This window comes from Leptosomus discolor, chromosome 19, assembly GCF_034619465.1.
Source record: "Leptosomus discolor isolate bLepDis1 chromosome 19, bLepDis1.hap2, whole genome shotgun sequence".
NCBI lineage: Eukaryota > Metazoa > Chordata > Aves > Leptosomiformes > Leptosomidae > Leptosomus > Leptosomus discolor.
Window position 1 is genome coordinate 2,446,846 of NC_141409.1, and position 19,933 is coordinate 2,466,778.

Sequence of the window (19,933 nt, forward strand, 5' to 3'; positions counted from 1 at the left end):
GCTGAAAGTACTACCACCTTGCTCAGCAGTAACAAGGCTGTTAGCACAAAAAAGCTTCGGTGGCAGGTTTGGGCTATAGCTATGACAGCCCAGCCACAGGTACCAAAGCAAAGTGCCTACAAAGAACTTAGTCATGTGGAATGCTTAAAACTAGTGTTCTTAAAAAAAAAAAAACGAACCAAACAAACCCACACAAAACCCGCAACAAACAATACCACCAAAAAACTCTTTAGCCACTATGCTCCTGCTTATTTGAGATGGCTGAGAGAAACTGAACATACGAGAGCCCTGACCTACCTACATGTGGCCCAGGTCACTGCTGAGGACATGGAGGTGAACAAGCATCCAGCTCTGAGTAATCATGAACCCCAGTCACCAGAATATGAATGGACACACAAACGATTCACTCACAGAAAAAACAGGTCCAATTGCATCTCTATGCAATAACAATCACAATGGAAACTTGCTCATACACTAATCACACATTTCAATCATGTCAATTATGTTATTCGAAACACAAAATAAACAAAAAAGCTCATTCAGACCCATGCCACACAATTCAGAAACGTACCTCAACAAACCTCTTGTAAAAGAGGTAATTCAGAGTTCTCAAGTGCCGTTGATTTATGACATTAGGGCAGAGAGCTAAAAGAAGGAAAAAGAGATTTAAGTATACAATATAGCTGAACTTCCTTGAAGTTTTACTGCCTAGACATTACATTTTTCCTTCCCCAATTCCCAAGGCGGTGTGTGGAAGGCAGGATGCCATCACGCTTGGAACACTGACGGACAGAGACACGTATTGTCATCTTATCTAAACTATAAACTGTTATTTACACTTTCAACCATGATTAGCAATGCTAATCCTCGGCTACTGATATCTCTGGTTCTACCACCCTTGAATGATAAGATCCACTTGCTGGTTCAATACCCTTCACAGTCAATGTCTTCACACTTTTAATTAGGTAGCATCCTCACACAGGCACCACCTCTGGTCTCTAGAGGCTGCATTCTTTTTGATTTAATTGGAACCTGTGCTGCTAATGCATTGAAGCAGTTTTGAACATGTTACTCAGGATATAAACTTGTGGCTAAAGTTTATTGGATAAATACATATCCATGAAAGAGACTCCATATCCATACAAAAAGGGAGGTGACTATTGTTCTGCTGAGCTAGCAAGCAACAGTTGTTGTTGTTATTTTTATTACCGTCATCTTCATTAGATATGCCTCATTAACACTGCAAAACCCAAGATCTTCACATAGCACCTTGTTTTGAAATCCAGTGGAACGAGAGATAAATGCAGAAGATAAAATACATTAACCAGTATTAGCATATGTATCTGTCAGTTCTTGCTAGATGCTGGTATGCATGTACAGGAGAGATTTAACCAAAGCCTTCACTGGGGTTTCAGTGGCTAAAACCATCTCAGTGGTAGCCGGAAGGAGCAGGACCAGCAACCAGAAATGGTAACAGAAAACAGTAAAATGAAAGTCCTCGCAGCCTCCCTTGAATCAGCGCACACCAGGGGAAACCAGTGTTACCAACTCAAAGGGCCTTGGAGCTTAGCACTCTCGCTGCCCCACACATTGCATGCCCAAGGATTAAAAACTGAGAGAACAAAGAAAGATCTCAGGACACCAGACCCTGGAATCAGAGGGATATGAACTGATGCACCACTGGGTACTGCAGCCCCTCAGACTCTTAAAGCATCGCTTCACAACTTGGACTTTTCCATCTCAAACAGAAATCTTTAAAGCTGTTATTAAGTTAATGTGTGACAGTGTGACAACATATCCTGGTCTTCAAAGGATCTGAGGAAATTATTGCAATTATCTTGCAAGATGTTATTCCAATAAATACGATGATCTTTCCTCCAGATTTTATCTCAATATACAGAGGAAAGTTTGTCAGCTCATGGAAAGCAACACTTTAAAGAAGGCAAGATCAACATAAGAATTAAGAGTATCATCAACTAAAAGATTTCAAAGCACTTCAGAAAGAAACACAGCATGACTGCTCTAGGTCACCAAAAAGACCCATTGACCCTTTTTTCTTTGAGCTTCTAAGGAAATACCCAAAGCACGGGACATGGCAGGGATTTTAAGTGCCCAGCTATCTGTGCGGAAATTAGGATGGAGGAACACGGACTGGAACAGTTTTGAAGGCACTAGTGTCATTTTTTATTCTAACAGAGCAAAGGAATTGATTGAGTTTGAATCCAGCTTTTTGTATTTCCTTACAAAAAACAGAGAAGGACTAATTTAAAACATGAGGATGAAAGGTAACTTGGTAAGAGACAACGAAATGAAGAGTTCAAAGCTCTGAAGAAAGGCAGAAGAGCAAAATAAAACCAACAAAATGGACTTCAACAAACTCAGAGAACTGGCAGGTAAGATTTCATGTGAAAATAATTTATAAGGTGAAAAGGAGTTAAGAAGCGCTGGAACTGGAAGTGAAGTATGAGGCTAACTGCTAAATCAGAAGCTTTTAGTGATCTCAGACACAAGAAGGAAGTTCAAAGAACATGGAAACTGGATTCCACACATCTAAAAGAACAGCACAAACACATACAATCAGAAAACCCAAAGCCATAAAGGCAAGACAAATTCCAGATAGCCTTTTGGAGAAAAAAAACCAAACCAAACCAAAACACCAAACAAAACCCAATCCAGACCTAATGGCATAGGTTGTATCAGAGATGGTAAACTTGCCACCTTGGAGGTCTTTAAGAATCGGTTCCACATTCCATAGATACCAGAAAAACCAGGAGGAGCTCCTTTGGCTTTGGGGCAGGAAGGTGAGGCAGGTGGTACTGCAGAGTTGTTGCCAGAACTTTTCCCTGCAGTTTCATGAGCATCTACACCTTATATTTGCAAAAATCAAAGTGCTTCAGGGAAGAGCAAGTTACTTAAGGTCACACACCTAGTTAAGAGTGAACAGGAGTCTGAACACAGGTCTCCTGAGCCAAAACCAATGTTTTGTTGGTTGGAACAAAAGGTAACATCCTAAGCTTTTCAGAACATGGACCATCTTTCTATTCAGTGGTTGTACAATGGGGTTTTGGGATCACGGCTGTGCTGTGGAGCACTAGCGGAATACAAATGGTTCAGTACTATGAGAGCACTGCTTTGGGCGCCTGTTAACTCTTAACCTGGAAGCTGCACCACAGCAGTGCTTCATCTGAACTACATTTCACATCTGGGACTGACTCAGAAGCAAAAAATCCAGTCTGCTCTCGACCGTTAGCAGAGAGTCAATGGCTATTAGCAACACAGAGGAAGGAAAAATGAAACCTGTTTGTCACGGAGGGCTCACTCATGTAACGTTGGTAAGATTTGTCTACTGGGGATCTGGTGCAATACATTTTTAGGTGTGGTGCACAGCTACCACTCCCTGGTGATACATGATGCCTCCTGAGCTGGGATGTGGACCCAGTCCTCTCTTTACTCTGCTCCAAGAGTTTGACATCCATTCACAATGAGACTCCTCCACCCTGTCCTGGCAGAACAGAAGGTCCCAAACAAAGCACACTTTGTTCGGGGACAACGTAAAGGAGCCTTTTTTTAATAAAATCAGGGTACCTGAAACGCTAGAGGCTTTTACCCTGGTATGGCGAAGGATTGTCAGAGAATCTGATGAGAAACAAGCTGTGCATGAGTCTCTCAGTGTATTATGAGATTAGTCCCTAAGCATGAATTAGTGGAGAGCAGGGCTGGACTCTTTTTACTGTAGCCTCAAAGATGCATTAGTGCCTCTCAAAATGCTCTGTGCCACTAGAGATCAGGGTCAGTGGTCCTCAGAAAGGAAGGTGAACAGCACAAGCCTCAGGTTACCCCCAAACCCCTGAGCTACCTGCTGGCTTTGCTGCCTGGAGCACCAGCTGACTGGAGGAAAACCAGAGAGCACAGCACAAGGGTTTCGATCTACGCTTAAAGGAAAAGAAGTGCTTCAGTGTGGTCTTTAGACACGTGTCTGGATGTGGTGAATTCATGCTCAGAACTGCAAGGGTAGTGTCAGCTTTTCCAACGAAAAGCTTGGAGCTGCTGGCCAGCTTGTCCTGGTCTAGAGCAGATCATATTCCACCGCCTGTACTTCAGTAGACAAAAATGTAGCTGAGAAGGTAAGGGCCCAGAAAGGACCCTGGCGTGTCCAAGCCCCTTCTCCTTCAGCACTTGACTCTGCAGCCACCGCAGCCTCAGGAGTGGATGGCTCCTACCTTTCTGATGGCTAAGGCTAGAGGTTCTTCTCAGTCATAGTGCTCTGATATTTAACAGGAGAGCTAAAAAACTCTGAAGGAAAATCATGATGGAAGCAGGGGAAAATAACCCATGTAAAGCAAATGTAAATGGAAGGGGTAACCTTCTGCTCTGTTTTAATGAGGAAAAGGTAAAAACATTTGAAATTTCCTCCTTCCAAAGTCATTCCTGCAGCGTTGTAACAGTCATTCCTGTCTCTCTAACAGAGCATCTTTTAAAAGCGCCCAGTGTAGGCTCCCACGAGTCCCTGCTGGAGCTCTCCCTGGTGACTCCCCTGCGCCACGCTCTCCGATCTCGCAGACCTGATGGAGTCTTGAGGACAGTGGTGACTTACCTGAGCAGATGCACAGGCTGCTGAGCAGCCCTCGTCTGCCCTCTACTGCCCCAACACCAACGGAGTGATAACGCTTTATCTCACAAACCAACTCTGAGGCTTAATAAGGAAGATTCACACCAAACGGAAAGTAAAGGTGAAACCAAAAGGATAGCCTGGTGGTCAAATGAAGAGAAACATTTCTCGTAGTTTATGCTAAAAAAGCTTTTGTAAAGACTATGGTAAAAGCACATTCATAGCATTCAAAACTTCAGATGCTCAGCTAATCTATTACACTGCTACAGGACAATGACAACTGTTAAATGTGCCTCCCATTACCATCTCTTTCCTACCGACACCACTGTATCTGCTTTACTGTCATACAGGCACTAAGGCCCAACATACGAGGACAGTTCTGCTTTTCAGAGTGGTATCATTTCTACCTCATATCCAATGAGTTTTCAATGAAAAATGCCACTGAACTCTCCATGGTACAGTGGCCGTGAAAAACACAATAGAAAATAGACTCAACCATTCCAAACGTAGGTAGGGTCTGTTCCCTCATCTCTGAGAACTGTTCGACTGCAACTTGCATTTGTAAATCTCAGTCAATCTCACAGGGTCTCCAAAGAGTATTAAGCAATCAGCCTGCAAAAGCTACAGGCTCGTTAAACCAGAGCATAGTGACCCACGTGTGAGAAAAGACTCTATAAAACTCAGTTTCCTCAGTCACATACCATTTCTGCCCAACTTCTTCCTTCCCTAATAAAGCTAATTAAATGGAATCCACACAGTTTATTGGGACACCTTTGGGACTTGGCAGAAAATCTTCCACTTACCATGCAACTCTTTTGTGTGTTAACAGGAACACTGGAATATGGTTTGGAAAAAGAAGAGGTGGACTAATCTAAGATGATTGCTTTTTTCCCCCCCCGAGGTTCCAAATCCTTTTTATATTGGGCCACCTCCTATCTGACTCTGAAATTTAAGACTGACAGTTCCAAGGAGTGTTTGAAATCTTAATGGCTGATCAACACCTAAGTTTTGCTTAGCAGTCAGTGAAATTTACTGTGAGTGGGTAAGAGAGAGCCTGGGTAGTGAAATATGAAAGTAGATTTGGAACTGCAAGAACTGAGTCATATACAAGTTTGCCTTCTCATATCAAGAAACCCTGTCCTCCTCCAGTCTTTCTCACTGAGAGCCACTTCCCTCTGCTGCTGCTCCTCTCAGCCTCTTTCAGAGAGCAGGAGTCATGAGTGACGAGGAGGCAGAAAGCAGCAGAAGACTGTGGCATTGAACAAGTCCACAATCAGGTTAGGTAACGAGAAGTGTGAGTTTTGCCCCACCGCCAGCTTCTGGCAGAGCTGCTTGGAATAGGAGAAACGAGGGGGGTTTTAATCTGTATGTTTGACCTAGACTGCTTCATTTTTGTATGCTCTTTCCTCACAACCAGATTTACTTCCACTAAAGAATGGAGAAAGAACATCCAGAAATTCAGAGGAAGGGAGGGAGAGAGGTGGGAAGGAAAGAAAAGCCATGTTATTCCAGCTGCCACCATTTCACAGTTCAGTTCAAGCAGGACCATCACTAAGGCAGAAACCCCTCTGTAGGCTTTCATCCCCTTCCACGGCGTTTCAAAGGAGACTAAGATGGCCAAGGTTCAGCAAAGTGTGAAGTCCTGCTCTGGACTACGTGTGATATCATGTAAAAAATAAACATCTGCTTTCATATATGGGACTCAGAGTCATCCAACGCTGGTTTTAGCTGCCCCAAATCTGGTACCTTGTTTAAATCAGTAGCCCATATCCCCTCTCACATCAATAGAGGTGGAGAGCCCTCGCCAGCAAGTGACTTATCCTGCACTGTAGACACCGCAGTTTGGGTGGGATAAATCACTCTCTGGAAGCGTAGGCAGGAATGGGATCTGATGTATACATACAGATGGTGTAACCTCCTCACTAGTGAATGTGTTGCGGAGGACCAGCAAGATTTGGCCATTACTATCAGCAGCTACAACATCTGGGACACCATCATCAGGAGCTACATGCTCCTCTCCTAGACTTTTTTTTTAATTTCTCAGGATTTTGCATGTGAACAGTTATATCATTTCACCTCTACAGTTAATATCATACTCTTGGTGGATCTTTCATAAGGAAAGAGGAACAATTCAATTCTCTTTACAGATCATAAAATGATCTGTAAAGAGAATTGAATGACCTACTGAATGACCAGCCCTGTAAAGGAGGAAAAATTAGTGAAGATCAGTAAACCCCTAGGAAGGTTTTAGATTTTAAACAAATCACCCCCCAGGTCTCAGTTTTCACATCAATGCACAAAGTTTAATTACATTTACTTATCCTCCAGTGAGGGTTTGTAAGGATTATCTTCTGAACTTTTGAACACCAGTCTGAAGATGTGAAGATTAATATGCAACATAGCGCTGCTGCCAGGTGTAATAAACTCACAATTTGTGGTTAGAAAACACTTTTCAGTCCAAGAAAAGAGAACTGCATACCTTGTGCTGATGATGGAAAGCTCTGCAGGGTAAAACCTAATGGTGCCCTTAAAGGTGTCTGACACAAGGTCCCAAAAAAAGAAAAAAAGATCAACAGTCCCTGCTAACAACCAAAACAAAGTAAAGTAGATTTTACTAGATAACTGGTAGTGAAGCAGATCCATTCAGTGATGTAAAATGAGTTACTTCTCCGAAGGCTGTGAGAGCCTTAAAATTCCCTTCCACCAACCCTAGTTTATGCAAGGAATACAAAGGGCTGTGAGGCTCCTGCTTCCCAAGGGTTATCTCTTCCCAGCTGACGGACCCATAACTCAAGAAAACAGATCCCCAGATGAATAATGACTTGCCTCTTATGTGAGTGGAATGGAGGCATAACTCAAAGCTGACCATCATGTGTTTACGTAGAGCCATTCTGAGGTCAAGATTTATTTCATATCATGGAAGAAGCAGTCTATTAGTCACAAGCACTTCATTCTTTGACAACACAAAGTGATAATTCCCATAACTTACCAGCTTTGTTTTTCAATATCATTAATTAAACCCTGAAACTCCCCATGATAAATTACAGCAGAGATTCCTTGCTGAACATGGAAGACGACAAATTGACTTCATCTGTTCTTTATCGGCGAGAACTCCACAATATGTTGCAATATCACATACCTGGATCTACATTAAATCGGTCTAGGAGCCTGAAGACCAGCTTGCTTAGCATTTTGCGGTTAAATTTATCTGGTTTGTACCTGGACAGGCCTTGATACTGTCTGCAAGCAAATAAACAAAATCAGAAAGAAACATCTGTGGAATCACCTAAAACATGTTTCCCAAATAGTAGATATTTAACAGTAGGGGTATTCTGGTTTGCTAGCTGTTGGTAAGAACACAGTCCGGTACCTTTCTCAAGTTACAGCAAAAAGCCAACAACAACCACACAAATTTCCCAGTCAATGACTGAAGCAAGTCCAGGGGCTTATTTTAAAGAGTGAGCAAGCGAGCAATTCCCTCTCATCTTTTTTCAGAGCTAAGACTGCAGCCACTGCATCTACACTGTGAGTTTGACTGTACTGTTGGCTTCATGACCGACAGGAGCTATTCTAGTGAGAGGCAATTTAGAAATTAAAACACACGCGACTATTTCATGAGCACATAAAGGTCAACCACTTGCACCTCTTGTTTTTCTGCCACTTCATCACAGTATTATCTTCCTGCAAAACCTGTACAACCGATACTGAAACGCAGCAAAGCACAAGAGTCTGATTGCTACAACCTCCTGGAGGAAGCTTTGATAGCTTTATATTGCTAAGATCTACTGCGCAGGTTTCATTTTGCACTCCTCTCTCCTGGCAGGAACTGAGCAGCTGTCAATAGGAATGATACCTCTGTCTTACAGGACGAGGCGTTTGAGAAGACTCTGGCACAGGCACCAGAATTTCCCCTTTCTCAGCTGAAAAGTAAATATATTGCACTCCATTACACTGAGAAACGATCTTAGACAACCAGAGAACATACTGTCCTCTGACTGCAAGTTGGCCCCAGCTGTTTAGAAAGTCAACAAGAGGCTCTACCTTGTGATGTCTCTGATATTAAAACCAGGTTCACACCACGTGTCCAGGATCTGCAAGAGCTTGCTCTGGAGCTCAGGATATTCTCCCACATAATCTTCCACCAAGTTAGTTTTATCTTGCAGCAGTAGCGGCGTACACATCTAGGAGAAGAAATCACATTGAGCGCGCCGTGTCCTGCCTTTGATCACCGTGTTCCACAGACCGAGCGCAGCAGCCCACAGAGGGCACAGAAGAGGTCCAGACCTGGCAGACTGAAGCGTGGCAGAGGGCTGTGGCTGTCCCACTCCCTGCTGCTCAGACATGCCGAGCAGGTCACAGCCCCCTGCTTAATCAATCAGTGCTGCCTAAGAGGCTGACGCGACACTTTCAACACAAACATCAGCAAAGCTTCAAAATAGCATCACAGTGACACCATATCCATCGCAGTGACAACCACTTGTCAGGAACACAGCTAGAATTTTTTGTAACAGTGGCTGCAGCTAGAAACCCAGTCCCCTACACTGCAACGGGGTCTCACAAAATACACTCTGCCACTTCGCTAGGTGTAAAGGTACATCAGTCGTGCAGCAGTTACTTCTTGGGAACAAAATAAAGGCTCAAGTGAAAGGCAGCACAACTTGGAGGGCCTTGATGGATCTCCTGCTTAACAAAAGGTGGAACCGATGACAGAGAAGCCTGCAGAGGAAATGACTCACCTTCTCCACATCTTGATCTGGCTGTAATTTTAGCTTAATGCTCAGCATGGCTGCCTAGAAAATACAAAAAAAAAAAAAGTTGTGTATTTAGGAAAAGAACACCACAGTGGATAAATGGACATTATTCCAAAGCGAAGTATAGATGCTATTATACAAATTTTTAATGTCTTAATGATTACTGTTAAATTGTCAAGTACAAATCATGTAAACATTTGGCCACATACATTCCACTTAGAAACGTACACGAACACCCCCCGCAGAGTTGCATATTCCAAGCAGCAGCAGCACACCGTGGAGCAAAAATTAAAGTTCAAGTTGTCTGGCAGAAAGAGAGAGAGAAAGTAAAGTGCCTGGACAAAATCAGCTGAGATGGATATTTTCTATCAATGTAATTGTAAAAAACACCCGACCCACCACACCGTTCTGAGTTCACTTTATCCATCTGGCTGTGCCTTTCAGATTTTGTAAAATGGTTGCATTTTGTGAAAGCAACTCAAGATTTAAAGGACCCTGAAATCATGAGGTCTTAGATTTGTAATTTCTGCGTAGCACCTCACCCCTGAAAGCGCTAAGGTTCACCACAATCAGACAGACGGTAAGAACTGAATTTTTCCCTTTTGTGGTATCTACAAACCTTTGATAAGCCAAGACCTGCCTCATTGACAAATGCACTCCGAAGCAGTATCTCCTGCGGATGAGGAAACTCCGCTATGGTGACCTGCAGTAACTCAGACTGCCAGAAGAACTGGTTCAGCCGCTGCCTATCCTGTCCCAGCTTGGCGATCGCAGAAATGTATTAAGATCTAACTATGCATTGCTTGGGAGGCATATAAATAATTAGGATTTTAAACAGTTAATGGTGCCTAATTTCTGTAGTGTGTGAGGATGTTTGGATCTCAAATACAGAATAAGCAAATAATGGCTGGCTTTAATATAGAGTATTGTTCCAAATAGAGCAACAAGAGCAAGGAGCCTTCCAGCCCATTTACGTTAGTACTGACATAACTGTGAACAGGTAACAAGGATGTTTTACGCCAGGAGTCCTTCTAATTACTTTGCAAAGTTAGGCTGTATTTTCCAAAGCGAGTGTAAACATCATTTGAAAACACGACATCTCTGACCGTGCTACAGCACGTAACGCTGAGCACCAGCAGGATGGAGTGTGTCATCAGCCGAGTTCACAAATGCCTGTTTATTCAGACGAGGATAAAACCAGCGTGTTTGCGCTTAGAGGAAAAGCTCTTCAACAGGTTTCTCTGCTATCTGTGACTGACTTTGCTTTGACAGAAAGATCATGAAAATGATGGATTTGTTTGTCAAAACAGTTGCATTTTAGAGCTGAGTTATTTGTTAGATTATGTAAACAAACATAATACAGTAAAAAAATGCGCATTCCCCCCAGGCAAACACAAACCTCATCGTTAGACCTCAGCTGCATGAAATCTTTATAGAAAAATTTAACCAGAAAAATAACTTAATTGGGGTAGGAGCACACCTTGAAGCACATTTTCTGTGATCTCTCCTAGCATTCAAATGAAACCTCAACTTAACTCATCACTGGAAGCTCATGTTCTGCAGACCCAGCCAAGCAACACAGACAAAACCGAACAGCTCATCCGAGCATTGCTCACCGCAGAAGCCATGGATTACCTTACCTTACCTTCTGGGAAACTCATGCACATATCTCATCCACTGCAGCAAAGACCGAGTGTACAAAAGCAGACAGCCACCACACACCACGTAAGTTCGGTTGTTCAGCCTTACTGACCAGGAAGAACAGAGGTACCCAGTTATCAGTGGGTAAACATTTGTATTTTTTGCTCTGTTTTGGGGGGTTTGGGGTTTTTTGTTTGGTTGTTTTTTTAACACAAAATGAACACTGTGTTGCTGACAGTCCAGGCTTCACCCCCAAAAGAGAAATCAACAGAAGAGCTTTAAGGGACAAAAGCAGGAGCTCACAGTAATGCAGTGACTGTATGCTACAAACCAGATAGTGAATAGAAAGGCACTTTATCATTTCTCAGCCCAGCTAAATCTTCAACCAAATCTCTTACTTCATCAGACATTACAACTCTTCCACCTATTTAGAGGCAAATATGCTACTCTGCTCCACAAGCATCAAGTACTTCTTCTCTCAAATTATCATATGAGCATCACAAAATTCAAGCTCAGTAAGCATGCTCAGCTTGTATCCAAGCTGAAGGTTGCTACTTCTGTTTTGAACCTGAAGCAGGGGTTTGGGTCTCCAAAGCTTTGGCAGCAGGTTTTATTTTCCTCCTAGTTCCTCCTAGCTATCTCAGTTAGCTGAATCAAAAAAAAAAAAAAAAAAAAGACTTGCAACTCTCAAAATCTCATTTCACCATTTGATCTTGTTAATATCTTTTATAATATCTTTTACTAAACAAGGAATCCGTTAGTTCTAACGTGCAAGCATAGAACGGCTTCCCTAATAGCTTTTTAATGTTCACATGCATGTTCAGATTAACCTAATTGCAGAACTGTTATCTAAATGGCATAGTTTTATCTCCATCTCTATTAATGGTACAGGTGACTTCATCAGCTGAATATGTGCTGTGTCAGGTTGGGTTTTCCTCTTTTACTGGATGTATATTCTACCCTGTACCAAAGGGTGCAGAGCAATGAATATTCATTTAGCCAAAGCACGGAGGGACATCGCCTTCCAGCCCCGGCTGTGGCAGGCCCAGCTCACACCACCACGGCTGCAAGTCAGAGGAACTTCAAGCAAATCACACATTTTTAACATCGCTCTAACATCACCCAGCTAAAGTAGTCGACAGAGCAGTCGGACAAATCGTGCTGCTGGCAGAGACGTCCCGCAGCGGGGAGTGCCGTCAGCAGCAGGGCAGCAGCCTCGTCCACGCACAAAGCTGAACGTGGAAGGAGACACATGACCTGGGTCCTAGGAACAAACAACCAGGCTGGATTGCAGGGTGTAGTTACACGGGCTGGCTGGCTGAACAGCGAGGACAACTGAGATAAAAATCAGCGTGTTTACAATAGGAATAATAAGAGAAGAGATATGAGTAACTGTAATAAAGATGAAAGTGTTTGGCAGCTCTGTCTGTGGTCTCAACTTGGAGCTATTTTAAGATTTTGTTTTGTTATTATCATGTTTTGAATTGTTTCACTCCACAAACAAGTTTTGTGTAAAACGACCCTATTTTTAACAGTGTTTATAGATGATAAGATCTCCAGAAAAGCAACACCTCATTCGCAGACTCATTTTGTAGTTAGAAAACAAGCACTTTAATTAGGCAGACAGCATGCTGTAACTGAAACGGTGAGAATCCCCCTCCCCACCCAAGAAACGCACTTCCCCATCTGCAGCGTGTGCTCTCCAAGCTGTGCTGGAAGCCCAGCCAGGGTAGCGGGACACCAGCAATCACGTTAATCCAACTGCAGCTCTTCAGACTCAGGTTGGATCGGCAGGGCCACAAAACCCCTAAGCAGCAGATACCTCCCCCACTTCACCAGCTGATCAATGAGAGCAAAACACGTAGCTGTGATGCAGGAGCAGGGCAAAGCTCTGGTGAACACTAAGCCGTTGTCAGCTCATCAGGGTCTACTCACCCTCCCTCAAACTATAAAGAGAACATGTTATAGTCCTGACTGGTGGTATGAGTAGCCTTTGCACAAAAATATATTGCATGCATAGAATGCTTCTAGCAAGTAATCTAATCAGCACGACGAATTAGCATTATTAGCATTACATTATTTATTACATGGTGCTACATGTAAAAGTGTTTGACCTGTACTAACACCCTCCTGCTCCCATTTACAACAGAAACATGGGAGAGGTCGGTCCCTCTCTTGCCTTGCATCCCCCAAGTGTATACGGGACTGGCACATGATGAAGCCACTGCTTAGTATGGGAGAAAAGGTGATGACCCATTGCCTGATTCAAATCCCACAGTTCATTAGTCTTCTCGTTGTCCTTGGGAAGCTTTGGGTCATTCTTTGATTTAATTATGGTGAAAGCGAAAATCATATTGGACATCTTGTAACAGTTTTGTTTCCCAAGGGTAAAAACCTAAAAATATAGCAAAGGAGGGTTGGATGAGGATGGGGAAGAATTCAAAGCTGGGCAATACTGTATTAAATTATATCTAAAATGCACGCAGGCGCGCTGACCATAGGATGGGGGAAGCTGCCCAAACTTGACGCATTCAGGCACACAAGCATCAGACCTCTCCTCTAGTCATGTGATTGCAAAAACAAGAGTCTGGGAAAACGGGGAGTGTTCTGAACACACAACCCCAGAGCGCCCTGCACCACTACCTGATCCTCTCTACTTGTTTTGAATGCAATTGGCTGTGTCTCATCTAAAAATGACTATTCTTTCCATATACAGCATGAAGGGCAGGAAGCCACACAAGATCTTATCTGCAAGGGCATGTGCACTTAGGTGGTGTCTACACTGACAATTTAGGCAATTTTCCCACGGTGGGGTTCGCATCAGAGGAATAACCTTTTGCTGGTAGCACTGTTTGGAGTGATGATGCAGGACAGACACAAATGGTTTCTGATGACTCTTGCATTACTTAGCTCTTCTGCAAGCAAGTTGGGACAACACAAAGGTAAATATGCCTGTGCCTGACTTAGTGTAGAATTTCTGAATCGATGGTGAAGCAATTTGTGAAAACCCATCGAACAGACCAAACAACAGAACGAGACTTTGCAGAGGAGGAGCCAGCATCAACTCTAAGAAAATCCCAGTGACCAAAGCCTGGACACATAATAATAGTAGAAATAATTGAGTAAAAGGCACACCATGTATTAATCATGGGGAACATCTGTTTCATGTTTTGGAATTGCTCATTTCTAACTTGTGGGTAAGAAGCTTTGCTCAAACTCTCCGAGTGCATCATTGCATAGTGAATGACATCAGGCTAGATGTTTAATTACTTCCTGCTTAAAGAGCATACGATACACACAGCTGTCTTCAGGAAGATCTTCAGAAACAAAAACCCACGAGATTTCCCAGGTGTACTTTCAAGAAAGCATGAACATATCTGATAAAGAGTGAGACCGTCAACATGAAGTAGCGACAGGTTACTCATATCAAAAGAATTTGAGGTGAGGGAGAGAAGTAAGAGCGTCAAGGATGGAATATGCACGTGCATAAGTGAAGGGAAGAGGGAACTGAAACAAATGCTTCCGTGACTCGTCTTCCTAGGGTCACTCAAAGCAGTTTTAAACCTGGTTTAACTGGTCAGTGCACCCTCACAAATGAGCGAGCCTTTAGAGCACTGCCCAAGTTTCCTGGGCACACAGGTCACCCACCTCCTCCAGATCCTCCACATCCAGACTCTGCGTGGCTAGATCTGCTGCACATTCACGCCTCTTCTCAAAGAGCCCACTTGGTTGATGAGAGCTCAGAAATGCTGGCAGTGGGAGCAGAATTCTACCATTTAAATTATTACTTCCCAGCAACACTCAGGCTCCTTCCCAACCACTTGACCAGACAGACGCCCACAGTAGAGGCGGCTCCAAAAGACACGGTGTTTGGGAGCAGGCAGCAGGTGGTCCATGGCCTGCAGGCTGGCTATCTCTGTTCTGAAGTGGCATGAATCTAGCAGGCAACACGCCATTAAAGCTGTCCTTTAGCAGTTGACTAAGTTAACAGGAAAAAAGGGTTAAGACTGACATCATCATCGTTACATGAGAAACATCCCCTGTACCATTTTCCTTGTTTTTCTTATAAATTATTATTTTTAATTTAAAAGAAACAAGATAATTCAAATGAACACACTCTAAAATACAGAAAGAGTTGAATAAGCCTTTGTAATTAAGGTGGTGAATGGGGGAAAGAACCAATATCAGAGACATTTTCACTGTCCTAAGAACAGCTCAAAAAAGTCAGAGTGAAGAAATCCAAAATCTGAATATCCATTAATGTGCTCAATCAATCTTATGACTGATCTGTATTGACAGACTTGCAAAAATACCCCATGTTTACTCAAGCAGCACATATGAAGTAGGACTACAATCAATAACATCCCTGAATCAGCGTTCAAAACATCACTTGAAGGTTGTGCTGGTGATTGAACTACGCATTTCTACACCTTAGCATATTTGTATTCCTTTAAGTGCAACTCTTTGGTCAACCACCCTTTCTACTGAATTATCAAATTACATCCGTAGTATTATGTATTGCTGACAAAACCTTTGAGTTCTGTGTCCACAGAGCTTTTTCTCTGGGTACTCCAACTTATTTTATGACAAATTTTAACAACTGAATTTTAATAGATAACCCACATTATCTTAATTGAAAGAGCAAACATTAACTGAATATAACCTATAGAATCAACCTTCATTATTAGTAGAAATTAACGGATGAAACAGTATTAGAAAAAATATACTCTGCTTTTGAAAACAGGGAAACCTGGATGGATAACAACCAAAACAACTGTTAAAAATGAAATACTCCCTGTCTAATAGCTTAGTCCAATATTCTTGTTTAAAAAACAAACTGATTAAGGGAAGAAAAATGCTGCTGGTCACCAATACAGAGAAGTTGGAGTGGTTGCTCTCTCAGGCCCAGGAATATTTCTGGTTGTCAGAGGCTAAAAAGATTATTTATTGTTTCCTTCCTAAACCCAGCTCCACTGCCACCTGTTCAGAATTTACTATAAAGCTGTTAAACAAGACGAGAACTTTGATGCTGACTGTGAAAACAAGTTTCACTGTATCTGACCCGAGCAGCACTTACTACTGATCCAGAAGCAAAGGAATTTGATTTTTTTCTTTAAGCACAGCTATCTTTTTACCTTTATAAGCTGTTTAAAAAAATGTAAATAAAATAACTCAGTGGACAATAGAGGGCATTCATCCCACAGAAAGACAGCCGCCACCCTTAGACATGAAATATCGCAGCACATTAAGTCATGAGACCCCGCTAATCAAAGCTGACAGGGCCCTGAATGTGATTTCTGCTGAGACTTAGCGATATCATGGGGCACTGAAGCATGCACAGCCTGCCAGACTGCCCCTGTTCATGTGACAATGGCTTTTATTCCCGAAAGGGGCCTGCGAGTGACAAGAGTCCCCTTTGTCTTTAGGCTCCCGCATTCGCAGTGCAAGAGAGGTTCATTCAACCAGCCCCAGACACTCTTTGAAAGGCTGAAGTGTAACATAAGATGACCATGAAACACTAGCTTGCCTTCTGCCTACCCCTCATTCTTCTCGAGCACAGCCTGGCCTATTCAGGGCCTCTCGCAGACTCGCTCGCTCGGCATTACCCTTGGTCTGCTGAATCCCCGCATTGTCCCGGCCCCACCAGCAGCCATCGCCCTTCCCACAAAGCCGTCCGCCCGGCAGCTCGGCCAGGCTCCGGCACGGCTCAGGTCGAGGGTGGTGTGGAGCCACGGCCCCTCCATGGCTCCGGAGAAGGGGACAAAGCTGCCACGTCTCACCTGAAACTACCCGAGCGGGGCTGTTACGCCCTTCTGCCCCTTCACACGGTGGGGAGCAGAGCGGGGCCCCTTGCACAGCTCCAGCGCGCCCTGCCCTGCTCCTCCGGCAGCTGCCACCTCCATTCACACGAGGATGGATAAAACCCCCACGCAGGCCAGGCGCCTCAAGGCGCCCCTTGGTCCCCGCTCTTTCCTTTACCTCTCACTGTACCACTCGTTCTCCCGCACCCTGGGAGCACTAGTGCCATCCGCTGGCCGGCGCTCCCCATCAGATGCCTCCTCCCCACAGCTACTATTTTAAGCTGCTAAATCCGAGTAAAGTTACCTCCATCTGCGCCATCTCCCACCACCGCCCGCTGCCTGCACACAGCCGGTGGTTCCCCTGCTGCCCCACGACACCCTGCCCAGCGGGCGGCTTTCCCAGCAGCACCCCGCAAATGTCCCAGCTCCTGCCATTCACAAACGGGTTCAGCTTTTGACCAGCTCCGCTAAAACGAAGTGGGCAGGGAGGGCCAGGTGCACTTCAGAAACAAATAACTGCCATGGCCCTCACCAGGGATCTCTAGGATCTCGTTTTATGAAGAGATCCTTCTCCAAAACCTCCGCGAGGGAAAGAAGCCTCAACCCACGGGGCAGAGCTGGGGACCTCCACGGTTTGCACACCGCAGCAGGACACGCATCAGAACAGGCAAAGGGAAAAACGCGCTTTCCAATAAATGCCTGGTGTCTTATTGCAAATGCAGCAAGAAAATAAATAATGACAGCAAGGATTTAGAAGGATTTCTGTCCTTTCAGGTGAGAGACAGAAGAGCCAAAAATCCTGCATGTGAATTGCTTTACTGCCCTATCTGAAAGATGGGGAAGAGCAGGACGAATAGACATGCCACAGCCCACTGCAAGTGCTCAGAGCTCTAGTTCCAGGTTTTTCGGGGTTAGTTGCTGTGAACTTAGGTATGATCAGTCCCCAAGGGCAGTAAAAGATTTCCTGTTATTCTTGAAGATGATTCTATTCATCCTTCTGGCAACAAAACAAAACTAGAAGAAAGTTATGGCCGAGGGTAAGCAACAGTTGAGGTTTCCTGTTCTTCACACTGGGAATGACTAGTAAATGAGCTTTTCTTTGGAAGAAAGAACAGAAGAACAATTCCACACAAAAAATTTTAGAGCTTTCCAAAGGCAGATCTAGAAAGAACTGCATTTCTAATGAAAACAATAAATATCTTTGGAGCCATGAACTTCAAAATCACACTTGAATATAGTCAAATACTACATTTCTGTTAGGATTTTCAAACACTCATGTTAAAAAACTGATTGAGCAAAAAAGTAAGTTTCAAGCAGTTACCTGTGAAGTTTTTATCAAATAAGAAATATACTTGTTTCAGTATTCAAAGAAATCAACAAGAATGGCAATCCATGATTTCACTTGGGAATTGGGCTTTACTGAAGAATAGGATTTTAAAAATGCTATTTGATCTTTTTCTTTTGCTAAACAAGATCAAGCTGTTCTACACCAAAGTGAACCATCTTAGTCCGAGAAAAACAAACTTATGGTTTTTGCCTTCGAAAAAAAAAAAAAGAAAAAGAAAAAGCATCAACAGCATTGTACTTTCCTCACGAGAACACTTGCAAGGCTACCAAGACATCACGGTGATGCCAGAGATACTGCAAGTACTCTAAACCACAGTGTAAAACATACCAAATTCTGGGTTTGATGAACTCCTGCCAGCATCAGCCGCTCAAACGCAAACACACGAGCAGTAACACAGTTTGAATATGAGCCTCAATGGTAAAGAGGCTTCAAAACTCCAACTGAGAACCCTTTGGTTAGGGTAATCACATGAGAACAGAGAGATTTTCCAACGCCTCCTCGCGGCAGGCAGATTGGAGATAGCACAGCAGGTCTATGACCAACTACTAAAATCCTTCCTTTTCTTGCCAAGGACAAGGAAAACAAAAAAGAACACAACCATCCCCTTAACTTCTCCAAATTAAACCCTATTAACCTGGTACTTTCAAAGGTCAAAAACAGGGTGGAGGAAGGATTCACTGGCATTCTGTACTCAGCCGTTAGGAAGAATGAGGTTGAACACAGCCTACTCCTGCACATGGGAAGACCATGCTAAGCTGAACCATTCACAGTGTGCAGCTGCTGTGATGAAACGGAATTCACATTGAAATGCATCCAAAAAAGGACACAGACATTACCAGAGAACTAGAGAGCTGGGTAGGTAAATTTCTTTGAAAGACATGACCCACCTCTTTGTAGTCGCCCTTGTGATAAAGATGACTGACGTGCTCAAGCAAATAGTTCCGGTCTGCTGTATGGAGCTGGTAAATGCTAATCAGAGGGTCAAGAAGATTAGCCGGGCACTGGGCTAGTATTCTGAGTACACGGGCCTGCAGCTTCTTCAGCTTGGTGCCAGACTAAAGAAAAAGAAAATTTAAAAAAAAAAATCAAACACAGATTTAGTAAAGATGGCTACAATTCAATGGCAGTTGAAAATGCAGCTTGTTTAAACAGTGGAATAAGCCAATTCCTTGGGAAGGGATTCTCCGATTTCCCCATGGAGTCTGCAAGCAGAAATCAGAACAATATGATACACATCTTTTTCACAGAATCCAATTTAAAAACATAAATTGTTTGCGGGATAATTCTGGAAAAGGCATATGGCCTTGTGTAAAAGTCAAATATGAAACTGGAAAAATGCCCTCTTTTACTAACACAGCTATTTAGAAATTCTCCCCTCTTGTTCCCAGCACAAAATCTTTGAATCCAGCAGCTCCCCTCAAGGGAGATTTCACCTATCAGGCATAAGAATTCAATTTTCATTCCCAGGCTTGGTTGTGGGTGCAAGAAGGGCAGGAAAAGCAAAAGCATCATCAAAAGATGCACAGATACAAGTGTTAATCCTTGTGTTCCCACAGAATCATCCTCTTATGACACAGGAGTTTCAGCGCCAGTAGCACTCCGCTGCACTTTGCAGATACTGTAATGGCAGAGCTCAACATCTAAAAAGAACCATTTGGAAAAATGGGAAATGAAACAACACAAATATAAAAGTATCTTGCTGTTCACAGGTAAAAGCACACTAAAAAAAAAGAAAATCTCAGGAGGTCAGAATATACGAAAGCATAAGGAATTGTAAACCTTA

At 43.3% G+C, this 19,933-nt stretch overlaps 1 protein-coding gene across 1 annotated transcript in view; it reads right to left on the reverse strand.

Annotated features, from left to right (window-relative positions):
• Positions 1-19,933, reverse strand: part of EXD3 (exonuclease 3'-5' domain containing 3) — a 199,180-nt gene that overhangs the window by 173,500 nt on the left and 5,747 nt on the right. Inside the window, exons 4-8 of the mRNA XM_086475917.1 lie at positions 19,038-19,205; positions 9,346-9,399; positions 8,651-8,790; positions 7,749-7,849; positions 572-645 (exon numbers count right to left, since the gene is read on the reverse strand). Coding sequence (XP_086332043.1) covers positions 572-645; positions 7,749-7,849; positions 8,651-8,790; positions 9,346-9,399; positions 19,038-19,205 — 537 coding nt within the window. The remainder of the gene's footprint in view (positions 1-571; positions 646-7,748; positions 7,850-8,650; positions 8,791-9,345; positions 9,400-19,037; positions 19,206-19,933) is intronic.